General features: G+C 38.9%; 3 protein-coding genes across 3 annotated transcripts; 1 reads left to right on the top strand and 2 right to left on the bottom strand.

Annotated features, from left to right (window-relative positions):
- On the bottom strand, positions 1-5346 carry LOC133337161 (DNA ligase 4-like; the record flags this gene model as incomplete). The annotated part of the gene is made up of 6 exons (XM_061545415.1): positions 1-813; positions 876-1478; positions 2053-2960; positions 3039-3206; positions 4974-5106; positions 5170-5346. Coding segments are annotated over 6 exons (2802 nt in total), but the record flags the coding sequence as incomplete, so codon positions are not given.
- Positions 5347-8357: 3011 nt separating this feature from the next.
- LOC133337158 (mpv17-like protein 2) lies at positions 8358-8957 on the top strand. Its single transcript, XM_061545413.1, has one exon. It carries the CDS (start codon positions 8367-8369, stop codon positions 8955-8957), a length of 591 nt encoding a protein of 196 aa, XP_061401397.1. The 5' UTR covers positions 8358-8366.
- A 1816-nt stretch (positions 8958-10773) lies between these two features.
- On the bottom strand, positions 10774-12769 carry LOC133337157 (inhibitor of growth protein 3-like). The gene is made up of 4 exons (XM_061545412.1): positions 12705-12769; positions 12422-12493; positions 11420-12362; positions 10774-11350 (listed from the first exon to the last, which is right to left on the bottom strand). Exons 1-4 carry the CDS (start codon positions 12730-12732, stop codon positions 10774-10776), a joined length of 1620 nt encoding a protein of 539 aa, XP_061401396.1. The 5' UTR covers positions 12733-12769.
- Positions 12770-13066: the final 297 nt, after the last annotated feature.

Raw genomic sequence — 13066 nt, forward strand, 5'->3', positions numbered from 1 at the left:
TTAATCAAAATCATGCCATGTATATTCCTTAATATCATGCAACATTCTTGCCTTGTGCGAATCTAAAATCCAACGAATGCTAACAATTTGTATATGGCTCAAATGCTGGGCACTAAATCTTTCATGTAACCATGGCAAAAATTCTCCTTTATCAAATTGTAAAAGATTTATAAATATATAAGATATTTTCGATAAAATTTCATCAGGATTCAATTCGGCTTCTTCTAAATTACGATCATCAATAACATTACCACCATGCCATTGAAAATTCAATCGGGCATGTATGGAATCTGGCTCTATACTATAAAAATAGGCATTTTTATTACGAAAGAAATTAATGTTCTTCAACGGGTATATTAAATTCTCCAGCTCATTTAAAGCTTCGTCATCTAAATCAGGTACATCATCGACAATCATGGCATCACATATACGCTTCAAATGTTTTGATCGAACAAATTCCGTATAGTGATCACCATATTTATCGAACACTTCGGCAAATTTCTCTTTAACTTCGGCGGTGGTACAAATAAAATCTAATGGTGTAATCTTTATGCGTTGTTTTTCACATGCCCGCAACAACCAATCCATGCTGACTATGTCATATTTTTGTGATTTACAGAGGGCTTGGACACGTATCGAAATATCACCGGCCACAACAATGCAACTGGGATTATTGGGTAAAGGATTTTCCACAATTGTGCCACCATTTTGAACTACCAACGATTTGAGGTATTGTGCGGTGTAACGTCTGTTCAGGGCGGCACTTAATATACAAACACTGAAACCTTCAAACAGTTGAGAAGTCTTTTCAACCTGAAATTATAATTAAAACTTAAAATAAAAATAATTTTAATATTTTTTATGTATCAACTTACATTACTCGGATCGAACTGCTTCTCATAGGTAAGCAAACCCAATTTCCTTTTCTCTGCTGGTGTCATCTTTCTCCTCTTACTTTGATTACCAATAAAATCTTCCAGGCTAACATTCCTCTTAACAATTTTCTTTATACCACCTCCACCATTGGAATTTGATTTTAGCTGTTGATACTCTTCGAGAGAAAGACATTCATGCCATGCCTTATCATTACGCCACATCTGAATTCGGGGAAAATGCAAACACATATTCAGGGCAAAGGCTCCGGATGGATTTAAATCGGTAGCCTTTATTTGTAGAATTACCGAATTTCTCGGTTCAATCCAAACATCTGGCCGGCCCTCAGCACTTGTATGACGATAATGATACCATATTGGTGGTTGTTCCTGTGACAGCAAATGCCAATGACTCTTCAGGGTATTATTGAGTAGAACACGTTGCTGTGTACAATTGCTAACTTTGCCCACCGAATATACTTCGAATTGCTGATGGGAAATATATTTTAGCACTCCCACCAGAAATGATTCGACAAAGGTTCGGGAACGATTATAGAAGCCACCAATTACCAACAGATCGAATTCCGTTGTTAAGCCGTCAATGTACTGGAAAGAAATAAATTCAAAAAAATTAGTAGATCAAAAGAAAAATGGGATATTTGTTGAGAGACAATCAGCTACTGAGGCGTGGATTTTAAAGAATATTTCTTCACAGACCATCAGCTACTGAGGCGTGGATTTTTAAAGAATATTTCTTCACAGACCATCAGCTACTGAGGCGTGGATTTTTAAAGAATATTTCTTCACAGTCCATCAGCTACTGAGGAGTGGATTTTTAAAGAATACTTCTTCACAGACCATCAGCTACTGAGGCGTCGATTTTTAAAGAATATTTCTTCACAGACCATCAGCTACTGAGGCGTGGATTTTTAAAGAATATTTCTTCACAGACCATCAGCTACTGAGGCGTGGATTTTTAAAGAATATTTCTTCACAGTCCATCAGCTACTGAGGAGTGGATTTTTAAAGAATACTTCTTCACAGACCATCAGCTACTGAGGCGTCGATTTTTAAAGAATATTTCTTCACAGACCATCAGCTACTGAGGCGTGGATTTTTAAAGAATATTTCTTCACAGACTATCAGAGCTACTGATGATAAAATTAAACTGTCTACTTACATCCGCTTTCACCTTATACCACCCGCCGCCATTGCGACACCCCGGACGATATACTGCATTCTGTTTCTTCAAAACCACACCTTCAGCATGTTGATCCAAGGCTTGTTGAAATTTCGCACGAAAATCTTCAACACTTAGAATTTTTTCACTTTTCATCAGCTGCAATACACCTTCCTGTTCCCTTAGCAAATTACGCAATTTATACATACGCTGGATATATGGTATACCCAACAGATTCTGTCCATTCCAATATAACAAATCATACACCACAAAGCATGGCTGCCAATTGCGATCTTCTTTTAAATGTTTTACATCGGTATTTTCACCCTTTTCACGATATTTTTGATTTAATCTATCCCATATCATCATTTCACCATCCAAGATGATCGATTGCATATCGATTGGTAACAAATGCTTTAGTTTCATTGTCAATTTATTGTCATCATCATAGCTGGAACCAAAGCTATTTGTATAATCGATACCGTTGCGGGAAATATATTTAAAGCGACCTTCATTGTAATGCAACTGAAAACGTTCACCATCCATTTTAGTTTCCATGTAAAGGACATCGGATGCCATAATGTGTTCCATATTCCCGGGAAACACTTCACACAATTGAGGTCGTATGTGTTCAAATGGTGTTATGTCTACAACCAATGGCGCCGGACCATTTCCCAATTGTGGTAAATTGCCATTAACTAATGTGAATTTATTATCAGCCAAATGACAACATAATTTTGATAAATTTGCACAAGCTTGATACATAGCTTTAGCCTGTTCATGTAGCAAATCAAAAATACGTTGTTCGGCTATTGATAGCTGCATGGATTTGAGTAGCAAGCGAACAAACCACATTTGTTCTTCGGCTGAGGCAACTTGTGAAAGTTTTGTCAAGACATTTTCGGTATCTGTAAGACAAATAAAAAGGTATTAGGTATTCATATTATAAGGGTTTAAATATTAAGGTTCGAATTCAGAAAACTCACTCAACAAATTTTCACTTGCCACACTATCCAGCATATCATGTACTTCTTTCAGTGTCAAATCACTGGGACTATTGGAACATCTTGGTTTTAAAATTCTATAAACTCTTTCTGCATAGTCCCCACGAATGCTACAAAAATTTCGAGCTTCCAATAGTTCAGCCTCTTTTGCTAGAAAATAAATGAAATATGCAAATAAATAAATTCAATATTTAGATGTGTATAAAACACAAATATATACAAATAAAATGATATTTTTATACCCTTTGCCATGAGGTGGACATTTAAAATACATAAACTTTGCACCACATAATTAAACACCGATTGTTTTGTAAGAGGTCCGAGGTCATGAGCGCTTCAAAATGATTCTAAAATCGATTTTCCTGGCAAAAACTACCCTTATTGTCGTAACCGATTCGGGATTTAATAGAAAATATATTGAAATTAATTAAATCGAAAAATTAGTTCAGAATATCGGGAATATATTATTCATTGCCTGTCATTGTTCTGGCTGCTCTGTGCCCAAATTCAGAAAGATTGCAACGTGTATGGTTTGCGTTCATATGTAATTCGGAAGCATATACTTTTTTTTTGTATTTTCCTTTTAATGTGGTACTGCTTATAATTCCAGGTTCAAAAGACTGCGACCTGTAGCGGTTGTGTACAAAGTGAAGATGAGTTTAGGCTGGGCAGTTGAAGCGGTGTAATGTGTACATTACCACAAGCCCGGCAGATATTATCCACTGTGACATCAATTCTGTCCAATATGAATTAGGACGGCCACACCATCCAGATCTTGGTTGTGTCAAGACCACTCTGGTTTTTCGTGGTAGCTGCATCCGTGTGAATACAATCCAGATTGATACGCCCGTTGATCTGGAGACACCTTTTGTACCTTTAGACCTCTCTCTCTCTCCAGATCATGCTACTCAGACCTGTCTGATAGGCCTGTTGATCTATAAGTACTGCGTGGGCGACAGCATCTGTATGTATCCTACGCAGACCTGATCTAGAGATTCACTTTTGTTCCTTTGGATCTCTCTAGATGATGAAGATCTCTCCTAATGCTCTTCCAGTGCACGAAGCGGGATAAGACTTTCCAAAAAGTATGGCTGGCAGCTTAAGTTGAGTTAACGTACTCATCTCCGATTTTTCTGACATTTTCACCACAGGTAGATCTCGTCTCCTTGATCACGAAAATATATGACATTCATGGGGGAAATCCACATTTCCCTAGATATGGACCTCTGAAGTTCCGGAATTCATATGCTCATAACTTCAACATTTATGGACCGATTATAGTAATATGTAATGGCGGATATTTATTTCGATCATATAGCCGAATTTTCCATCTGTCATTGCCAATATGAATACGGAAGGAGAGCACTAAGCAGTGGCTCTAGTAGAGGAATCCTAGTTAATGGAAGTGAAATTTTATTCGTCTATCTGGTTCGTAATTAGAGTACCAAGTTGATCGTTGGGATATTTTGAAAGCCATATCGCAAGATGATCAATGTTGCTATCTCCTTGCAGCAGATGGATTATGGTTGAGCGATAACTGGCCCGCACTGCTTTTGACGGGCGGAATATAAACATTGACAATTTTAACCTGATAATCCTCGGAATTAACGTAAATCTTTATAATCTCTAAGAAAGCAGCAGACAGTGAATGATCTGGATCTCTCTCCCTACCCCGTCGAATAATGTTGAATTTCCCTTATGATAATAAGGAACAACTGCTGGTCAGTTTAGTTTCTTGCAAAGCAGCAATATAGATGTGTTGTCATTCATAGTATTTCTACTAATGTTAACTATTCAATTACTTGATATCCTCCTCCTGAACTTTTCTACAACTAATTCCGATTTATAAGATGCAAATAGTCCACATATCTCGGTAATAACTGTTCTAAAATAATATTTCTTAAACTTCCAACTTACATTGTGAACTCAATTGTAGAACTTTAATATAAACTCTTCCCAGAGTAGGCACTTGCAGGCCATATGGTTCGCGGGCATTATCAGATTTTGGGATAAGACAGCGCAGAATGCAGTAGAAACTACTGCGTCCATCCTACAAACAAATTATATTCTTCATCAGTATAAAAACATATTTTTATTTAAGAGTTGAATTTACCTCCGGCATATCTGGTTTCATCTTCTGCTCCTCACGAAATCGTTCACGATGTTTACAAAACGATGCATAGTACTGCTTTATAATTCGACATTTTTTATCTTTATTATTGGTCTTGGAGACACGATTTAGCAGGGAACAGATGTCACGAAATTTTATCGTTTCAGATATTTCCATGTTTATGCGGCGGTGGACAACAAATAGAGTAGTAGATTACACAAATGAAAACATTGTGAAATTTTATGAATGATTCGAAAACAGCTGTTTGTGTTTACGCTAACAACCGCTTGATGAGTTGTATTTGTAGACAGTACAGTGTGTCGTAGAAGAGTTTGTACCACAGTTACTAAACTAAACTTTCAGCATTAATTCGACAATCGAATATTTTGATCTCAAGAGAACATCCCAAAAATTTAAATAAAACAATTTTTTGTTTCTTTACAAAACAGCTGCTTCACTATCAGCAATTCCCAGCATACCTACATCAAAGGCAAGTTACTGGATACAGCCTTACATGAGTTGGTGGACTTATCGAGAAGAGTAAACACACTACAGCGATCGTTTTCGATACTGACTTCCGGAGCGGTAAGAACCACACCACAGGCAGCCTTATATGCGATCTTGAATCTCCAACCGCAGGACTCTCTGATTAAATTCCAGGATGCTAGCTGTGCCCTGATTTTCCGAGAAACGGATGCCTGGAAGTCGCTGAAATTTGGTCACGCTAGTATCCTAAACATGACACCAGTTTCTGACTTCTTGAAGAGGAATACTCACATTATTGACTATAACGGCATATACATTAGAACTTTTTACCGGGTTAACCTACTTTATGAGGATTTATTTGACATATATGCAAAGGAATTGGCAATTAAAACCCACTGGGTTAACGAAATCCGGTTAAATGTAAACATGTTCCCTCTCATAGAGATTTTAACGACATCAGAGTACAGTTTCATAGTAGGGAATTCTCACAGACGGGACAAAGATGGAGAAAGGCACTGGTGCAGGCGATAGCACGGGACCGGTGACTATATATGGTCCTCAAGGCTTTAAAGTCCTGCACTATAAACTCAAAAGCAGTTCTTGTTTGCAAGACTGCTCTACATGATATACGACGGATAGTTAATTTTTGTTGGATTCCAGGACATAGCAATATAGAAAGGAATGAGAAAGCCTTCCGATTGAGAGATTTGTGCAACCGTATATAGGCAAAATCCGCTTGATGTACGGCGAAGTAGTCGGCAACAGATGGCCTGAATTCTCTCTCTGGCCTGAATTCTCTCGCCGAAGAACATCTTTGCTGTTGTCACATAATAGATGCAAGATTAGTTCCTTCACTTCGAAATAGGACTCCAGAGGAGAGGGTCACTGTCGTCTATGTGAGGTCGAAGAGAAGCTAGAAACAATTGAACATATCATATGTAGATGTCCATCGCTGTGTGGCAGAAGACACAGACAGTTAGGAAGATATGAAATTTATCCTAGGCTTTGCCAAAAATTTGGCATGGCTAAAATAACCACAAAGCAAAGATGTAGAAACTCGACGTCGAAAAGCTGCAAATACAACAGATGGCAGAAGCCTACTCCGCTCAACTTACCCACCTGTTTGACGAAAGCACTTCTTTTCCCGATAATAGCATAGAAGCACAATGACAAAGAATTGCCCACTGCCTACAAACTGCAGTAAAAGCAACACTTGGGTACCAAAAACCGCCATCAAGGAACACATGGTACGATCAGGAGTGTCGTGCTAACAAAGTGAAAAACGCAGCGTATAGGGCAACCCTGCAGACAGTAGCAACACGTAGTGCGATGGATAATTATCGGGAGGAACGGAGAAACGTATTTTCAAAAAAAAGAAGGCTTTGGTGCATTCACATCTTCCTGTAAGGACGAAGAAGTAAACCTGGTGACAGATACAGACAGGGTGTTGAGAATGTGGAAGGAGCATTTGAAAAGCTTCTGGTGGCGGTGAAGATGATACCCCAGAACCAATATGAGATGACGGTATAGAATGTATATCACCTAGACAAGATGAGGTCAAAATAGCAATTAATCGGCTGAAGAACAATAAAGAAGCAGGAGCCGATGGGTTACCAGCCGAACTATTCATGGCTGGTGATCAGATTCTGGTCAGGAGCATGCACCATGCTGCATGCCCAATGATTGAAACCTCAGCACAAAAAAGGAGACAAGATGATATGTGCCAACATAGAAGAATTAGTCTTCCCATCGCATATAAAGTGTTATCCAGTGTGCTGTGTGAACGACTGAAGCCAATGGTCAATAACATTATTGGTCCATACAAATGCGGCTTTAGACCTGGCAAATCCACCATTGACCAGATTTTCACTCTACGTCAAATCCTGGAAAAGACCCACGAAAAACACATCCACACATTCCACCTATTCGTCTATATAAGCCGCATTGGCAGCCCTATCCGTCAGAGGTGTTTAAAGCCATGTCTGCGTTCCGCAAAATTAATACGGCTATGCAGGATAACTTTATGTGGGACAAGGTCAGCAGTTAAAGTCGGAAAGGACCTATCGGAGCCCTCCAATATCGAACGAGGTTTCAGGCAAGGTGATAGTTTGTCTTGTGATCGTTTTAACATCCTGCTGGGAAAGGTCATAAGAGACTTAATGGTGAACAGAAATGGCACTCGTACACCAAACACATTGCGTGTTACAGAGGCTGTAACACAACTGTCAAATCTGCTCTCTCTCAATTCACTCTCTTTTACTGGAGATTTTGGGTAAACGAGCAACATTTTTTAAAAATTCGTATAAATTATTGAGTAAACAAACGAATATCGCCAAACGCCAGACGCTTTTCGCTTTGATTATGAACGCCGAACAAAATTAGCAATGCTTTTAACGGTGTAACAACGCCCCAAGGCACGTGTGAGTGTTTTTGGCAATCATAATATTTACATTCCCGTTTGTCTCCCAGTATCATTTGTATTTCAAATAGAATAAGTAGAAGAATTAAAAATAAGAATAACAATAAATTAAATTTGCGGCTGTTCGTAGTGATTGCGCACCTCAAAGGGGAGGTGAAGGAAAGCAATCATTAAAAAAGACATCGAGGAAAACTAAAACAACGAAACATTGACAACATTTTGTGATACGGAAGCAATTATACAATCGCGCCAATAAAACCGTCCCCCCAAATATTACAATCTATTTAGTTTCACGATGCTTGTTTATCTACGAACAGCCTGGAGAACATTTACCAAATCGAATGCTGCTGTGCGGGTCATCAAGAAATTCCATCACCATGCATTCAGCGACAAATATCTGTTGCTGACCAATGTATCGATTTCTCTGGGCCTAAGTAGTGCCGGTGACATGCTGGAGCAACAATATGAAATCTATTGTGGCGAATTGGAGAAATGGGATCGTACACGAACATCACATATGGCCGTATCGGGAATGACAGTGGGTGTTATTTGTCATTATTGGTATCAAATACTTGATTCACGTCTACCTGGACGTTCTCTGCAAATGGTTATGAAGAAAATCGTATTGGATCAATTGATTTGTTCCCCTGTCTATATATCGGCATTCTTTATTACATTGGGTATTTTGGAGAAGAAAACAAAAGAGGAGGTATTCGAGGAAATGAAACAAAAAGCCTGGAAGTTATATGCCGCCGAATGGATGATATGGCCGGTGGCACAATTTGTCAATTTCTATTGGCTACCATTGAAATATCGAATCTTTTATGACAATATTATTAGTTTGGGTTACGATGTTTACACCAGTCAGGTCAAACATACTGACTGATGCGGGGGGATTTTGGAATTGGATTTTATTGCAATGATGATGTATGGTATACAACAGAATTTTTAGATGCTATATTTTTTTTATTTTGTAATGTGTTATTGTTAAACAACAAGTACCTCAAACTGAAACACGACACATTCTTTAAAAGAATGAAAAACAAAAACAATGTATGTATATTGTAATTTAGTAAATATTTATGATTGTTATACGTAATTGACGAGATATGATTTGTATATATTAGTACTAAATAAATCAATAAAAACTAAATCGAGGACCAAAGTTAAAAAATGTTTGAATACAAGGGATGGGATTTTTTTATACATTTTTCACAAAACAGTGGGTTCTACGACCAATTAACCTGACATCAAAATGTGGACCCAAAGCTTATAATCTCATCTGATTTATTGCTTAGAATATCTAACACATTCTATATTAGAGCTTTTTTAATTTTGCAAATTAGCAATGAGTTGTAAAACAATTATTGATGGCGTAATAAATTATGTATTTATTGTTTTAACAACAATGATGAGAAGATGTGCATCTTTTCAGTATAACACAGTAAATCTTTTCATAACCGGTAAGGAAAGTTCAAAAGTCGGATGGTTCCAACTATATGATACCCTTTCACCACTTTGGATACCAATCTGGAATTTATGAAAAATTGAATGTCAATCATCAGGCAACATATGTAAAAGATCTATATATAAATGGACGTATTTGAGCAACCTTGGCATCCACCATTTTCTATGCTATGCAGCACTATCCAACAACAAAACTTCTGGGTCTATTTCAGTACTCTGTGCAGAATTTTGTCTCAATCGGACAAACATCCGGAATTGTTCAACCTCTACTTTTCTGATATTCCACAACCACCGGACGGTAATGTATGCGTATAATTGTACGATCATGGCTTCGGGTCCCATTATTGATAATATGTGAGATGCTAAACGTCTACCTAGCCGATCTTGTTAATTTCTTCCATCTGAGGAATATGAAAATATCCGCCACCAAATCAACAGACACACTTTTCACCACATGGACGGCTGAAATGAAGCTCCCACTGAACATAATGGTCGATGGAGAATTTATTCTGACCAGATAGATACTGGGAGTAACGATCGACAGCCTTTTCATGTCGTCTGCGCAAGAAACTACTTTATGCGACAAGCTGAGAAGTAGGCACAAGGTCCTCAAGTCGCTACCTGGCAGCACTTGGGTCGCTGACAAAGAAACCTTGTTGACCTCTTATAAAGCAATAGGTCGGTAAGTGGTAAACTATGCGGCGTCAGTGTGGTTCGCGAATGTTAGTGATACGAAGTGGAACTGCCAGAATGCTGCCCTTGGAACTGCAACAGGGTGTCTCCTCATGACTCCTGTGAACCATCTTCAGGAGGAGACGAATATCTTACCCGTCCCATCGTCACAATTATATGTTGTCGATGCAGCACTTGCTTGGGTGCTATTCGTCGGGAACATCCCTGCCTTAGTCTTATGGACAGGACTACCCCGCCCAGGCACGTTAGGAAAGATCTTCATGATCTAGAGAGAGGTCCAAAGGTACAAGCGTGTACCCCTAGATCAAGAAGCCTATCAAGCAGGTCTGAATGGTATTCACACATGCCGATTTCAATACAAAAACTCCCAAATTTTCAGTGCGCATTCATTTTTATTATATCCCGGATTTCTATTCATTCCATTTCACAAATATAATTTCAAATAGATAATTGAGAAAATGACTCCAGGATACTGGCAGCAATCAGCACAACACACCAACGTATACACATATTAAATACTGAGCAGAGACGGCTCTTTTCATTCAATTTTTACGATTACCACGTCTACGCATTGACGCCTGACACTTGGGACAATACCATTTACCCTTCGGCGGTTGTGTTATACCAACACATGGATAATGGAACCATTCATATGGACATGCATCATTGTCACAAGCAACCATATCACCGTACGACACCTGATTACATGTACAATAACGTGGTTCATTTGGATCATATGACCATTCACCATCGGGAGTTTGTTCGACGACCATGCCATTTTCATTTAGAGTTATATTGGAGCCGGGAGTAAGGGCTGTTGACGTGGAGGATGATGTTGAGGCGGAAGCTGTTGAGGATGTTGAACTTAGTGCTTGCCTATTACCACCTGTGGCCGATGTGCTTGATGCTGCAGTCAATGAATTACTGGACGAGGCAGTAACATGTTGTCCTGCTGGCAGGAGTGATGGAACACTTAGATTAGTGGGGGCGGAGGATGCCAGCATATCCACAGAATCAACACTCAGCGATGAGGAGGAAGATGCCAAACTAAGGGCACCAGTGCTGGATGTGGTGACATTGGGTGTACTAAGGTTATGTGATAAACTGGAATTTAATTTCCTGCAACGAAAAAAAATAAATTATTTTTATTATAGAAAACCCCTAATCCTTAAAGTTTCAAATACATACTTTGAGGTATATTTCTTTTTGGACTTTTCAGTGGTGGAATTTGTCAATCCTAATGCCGATGCCGTAGCTGTGGGATTTGAAATGTCACGGCTAATCCAAAACTCAGTTGGACCACCACCGGCCCCATGTATGGCCTCATAGCTTGCCTTCATGCTGGCTGATCTACGTCCCTGTTGCATTTGCTGTGTAGCCACAATGGCTTGTGTGGCCGCTGCAGCTATAGCTGTGGTTGCCGAACCACCAATTTGTTGAAGATTATATGTAACTGGTGAAGGTGTTCCCACCGAACCAGCTGCAGCATTTAGAACAGCTCCAATACCAGGTGTAATGGGTCTTACAACAGCAACTGGTGGTGTTCCGGGAGTAAGATTATTACCCAAATTTGCTCTCTTTTCTGGCACGGCATTTTGCAGAGTTGAGGTTGAATCACGTCGCTTCTCCGGTTTTGGTGTTCGATAACGATTATCCTTAGTGGCGCCTGTGGGTGTTGCTGGCACTGTAATGCCACCCATACCCATGCCAGCACCACCCATAACAGCACTGTGGCTATTGCTGCCAGAGGGTGCCACGGCTGCACTCATTCCACCATAGTATCTATTCTCTTTTTGATTTAACCCGGTAACACTTAGTAGCGCCGTGGCAGCACTGCTGCCGCCATCCATTTCTAAAGAACGTTTCTCCAGTATCTCTGTTATGCCATTATTATCTGCCTCCAATTCACACTTGAATTTGAACAATTCACTGTCCAAGCGTCGTAAATATCTTTCAACCAATTCATGGATTTGTGTAGCAATGGTCACCTTCTCATCGGCATCCTCGAGGACTTTATAATACTCCTTACGCAGGTTCTGATACTCACTGTCAGCAGCTTCATCTTGTAATTCACCACGTTTGCATTGCATAAAGAAGGCGCGGGTTTTCTTCTCCAGAGAGTCCATGTTGTCTGTGAACAAAAAATGAAAATATTTATCAATAATTTGTAAATTTAAATAACACACTTACTCTGCACAGTTAAATCCAATTCTCTCATTTCGGTGAAACGATCCCGTAGCTCCTGAGGCAAGTGCTCAATCACTAAAATAAACGAAAAATTACTAATTATTTTATTTTTTTCATATAAACAAATAAAAAACAATGGTCCCGCCATAACCTTAAAACAACAATAATTGTTTTGTTTATAATTTCGCTTTTTGAGACTCCCAAACAAAAATCGATGATGTTTGACGGATTCCCCTTGTCATGACTGGGCTATTGTTTTCTTTCGACTTTGAACAATCATACTTACTTTCCAAATAATCCTCTAAATACAACATTTTTGTATAGTTTGTTCGAGGCAGGAATCTTAATAAATAAAATTATTATTTTTGTTGTGTTTTATTTATGTTTTGTTATTGTTTATAAACAATTAATGTTTTATATTTTTCTCACAATAAGTACCTTTCAGCTCAACACAACGTCGTCTGAAGAAAAATTGAAAAACGTTCCACCTGCTAACGAATGGGAGGAGAAGACAAAATGGCCGATAAAGATAACCCCAAAATAGAATAACCGAAAGTTTACGAATTGGAGGGAGACAAATCGACGTCCACAGATAACAGAGTTTGGGCGGACTGCAATTGTGACGCCGTCCCTTTAGTAGTCTACTGT

Source organism: Musca vetustissima, unplaced genomic scaffold, assembly GCF_032173495.1.
Source record: "Musca vetustissima isolate MV318-11 ecotype Yass unplaced genomic scaffold, APGP_CSIRO_Mvet_v1 utg45714, whole genome shotgun sequence".
Lineage (NCBI taxonomy): Eukaryota > Metazoa > Arthropoda > Insecta > Diptera > Muscidae > Musca > Musca vetustissima.

Coding starts and splice junctions, on each gene's coding strand:
- LOC133337158 (XM_061545413.1), top strand. CDS start 8,367: ATGCTTGTTTATCTACGAACAGCCTGGAGAACATTTACCAAATCGAAT.
- LOC133337157 (XM_061545412.1), bottom strand. CDS start 12,732: ATGTTGTATTTAGAGGATTATTTGGAAA. Junction 12,494..12,704: donor TTTAGAGGATTATTTGGAAA/GTAAGTATGATT, acceptor CGTTTATTTTAG/TGATTGAGCACTTGCCTCAG. Junction 12,363..12,421: donor ATTGGATTTAACTGTGCAGA/GTAAGTGTGTTA, acceptor TTTTGTTCACAG/ACAACATGGACTCTCTGGAG.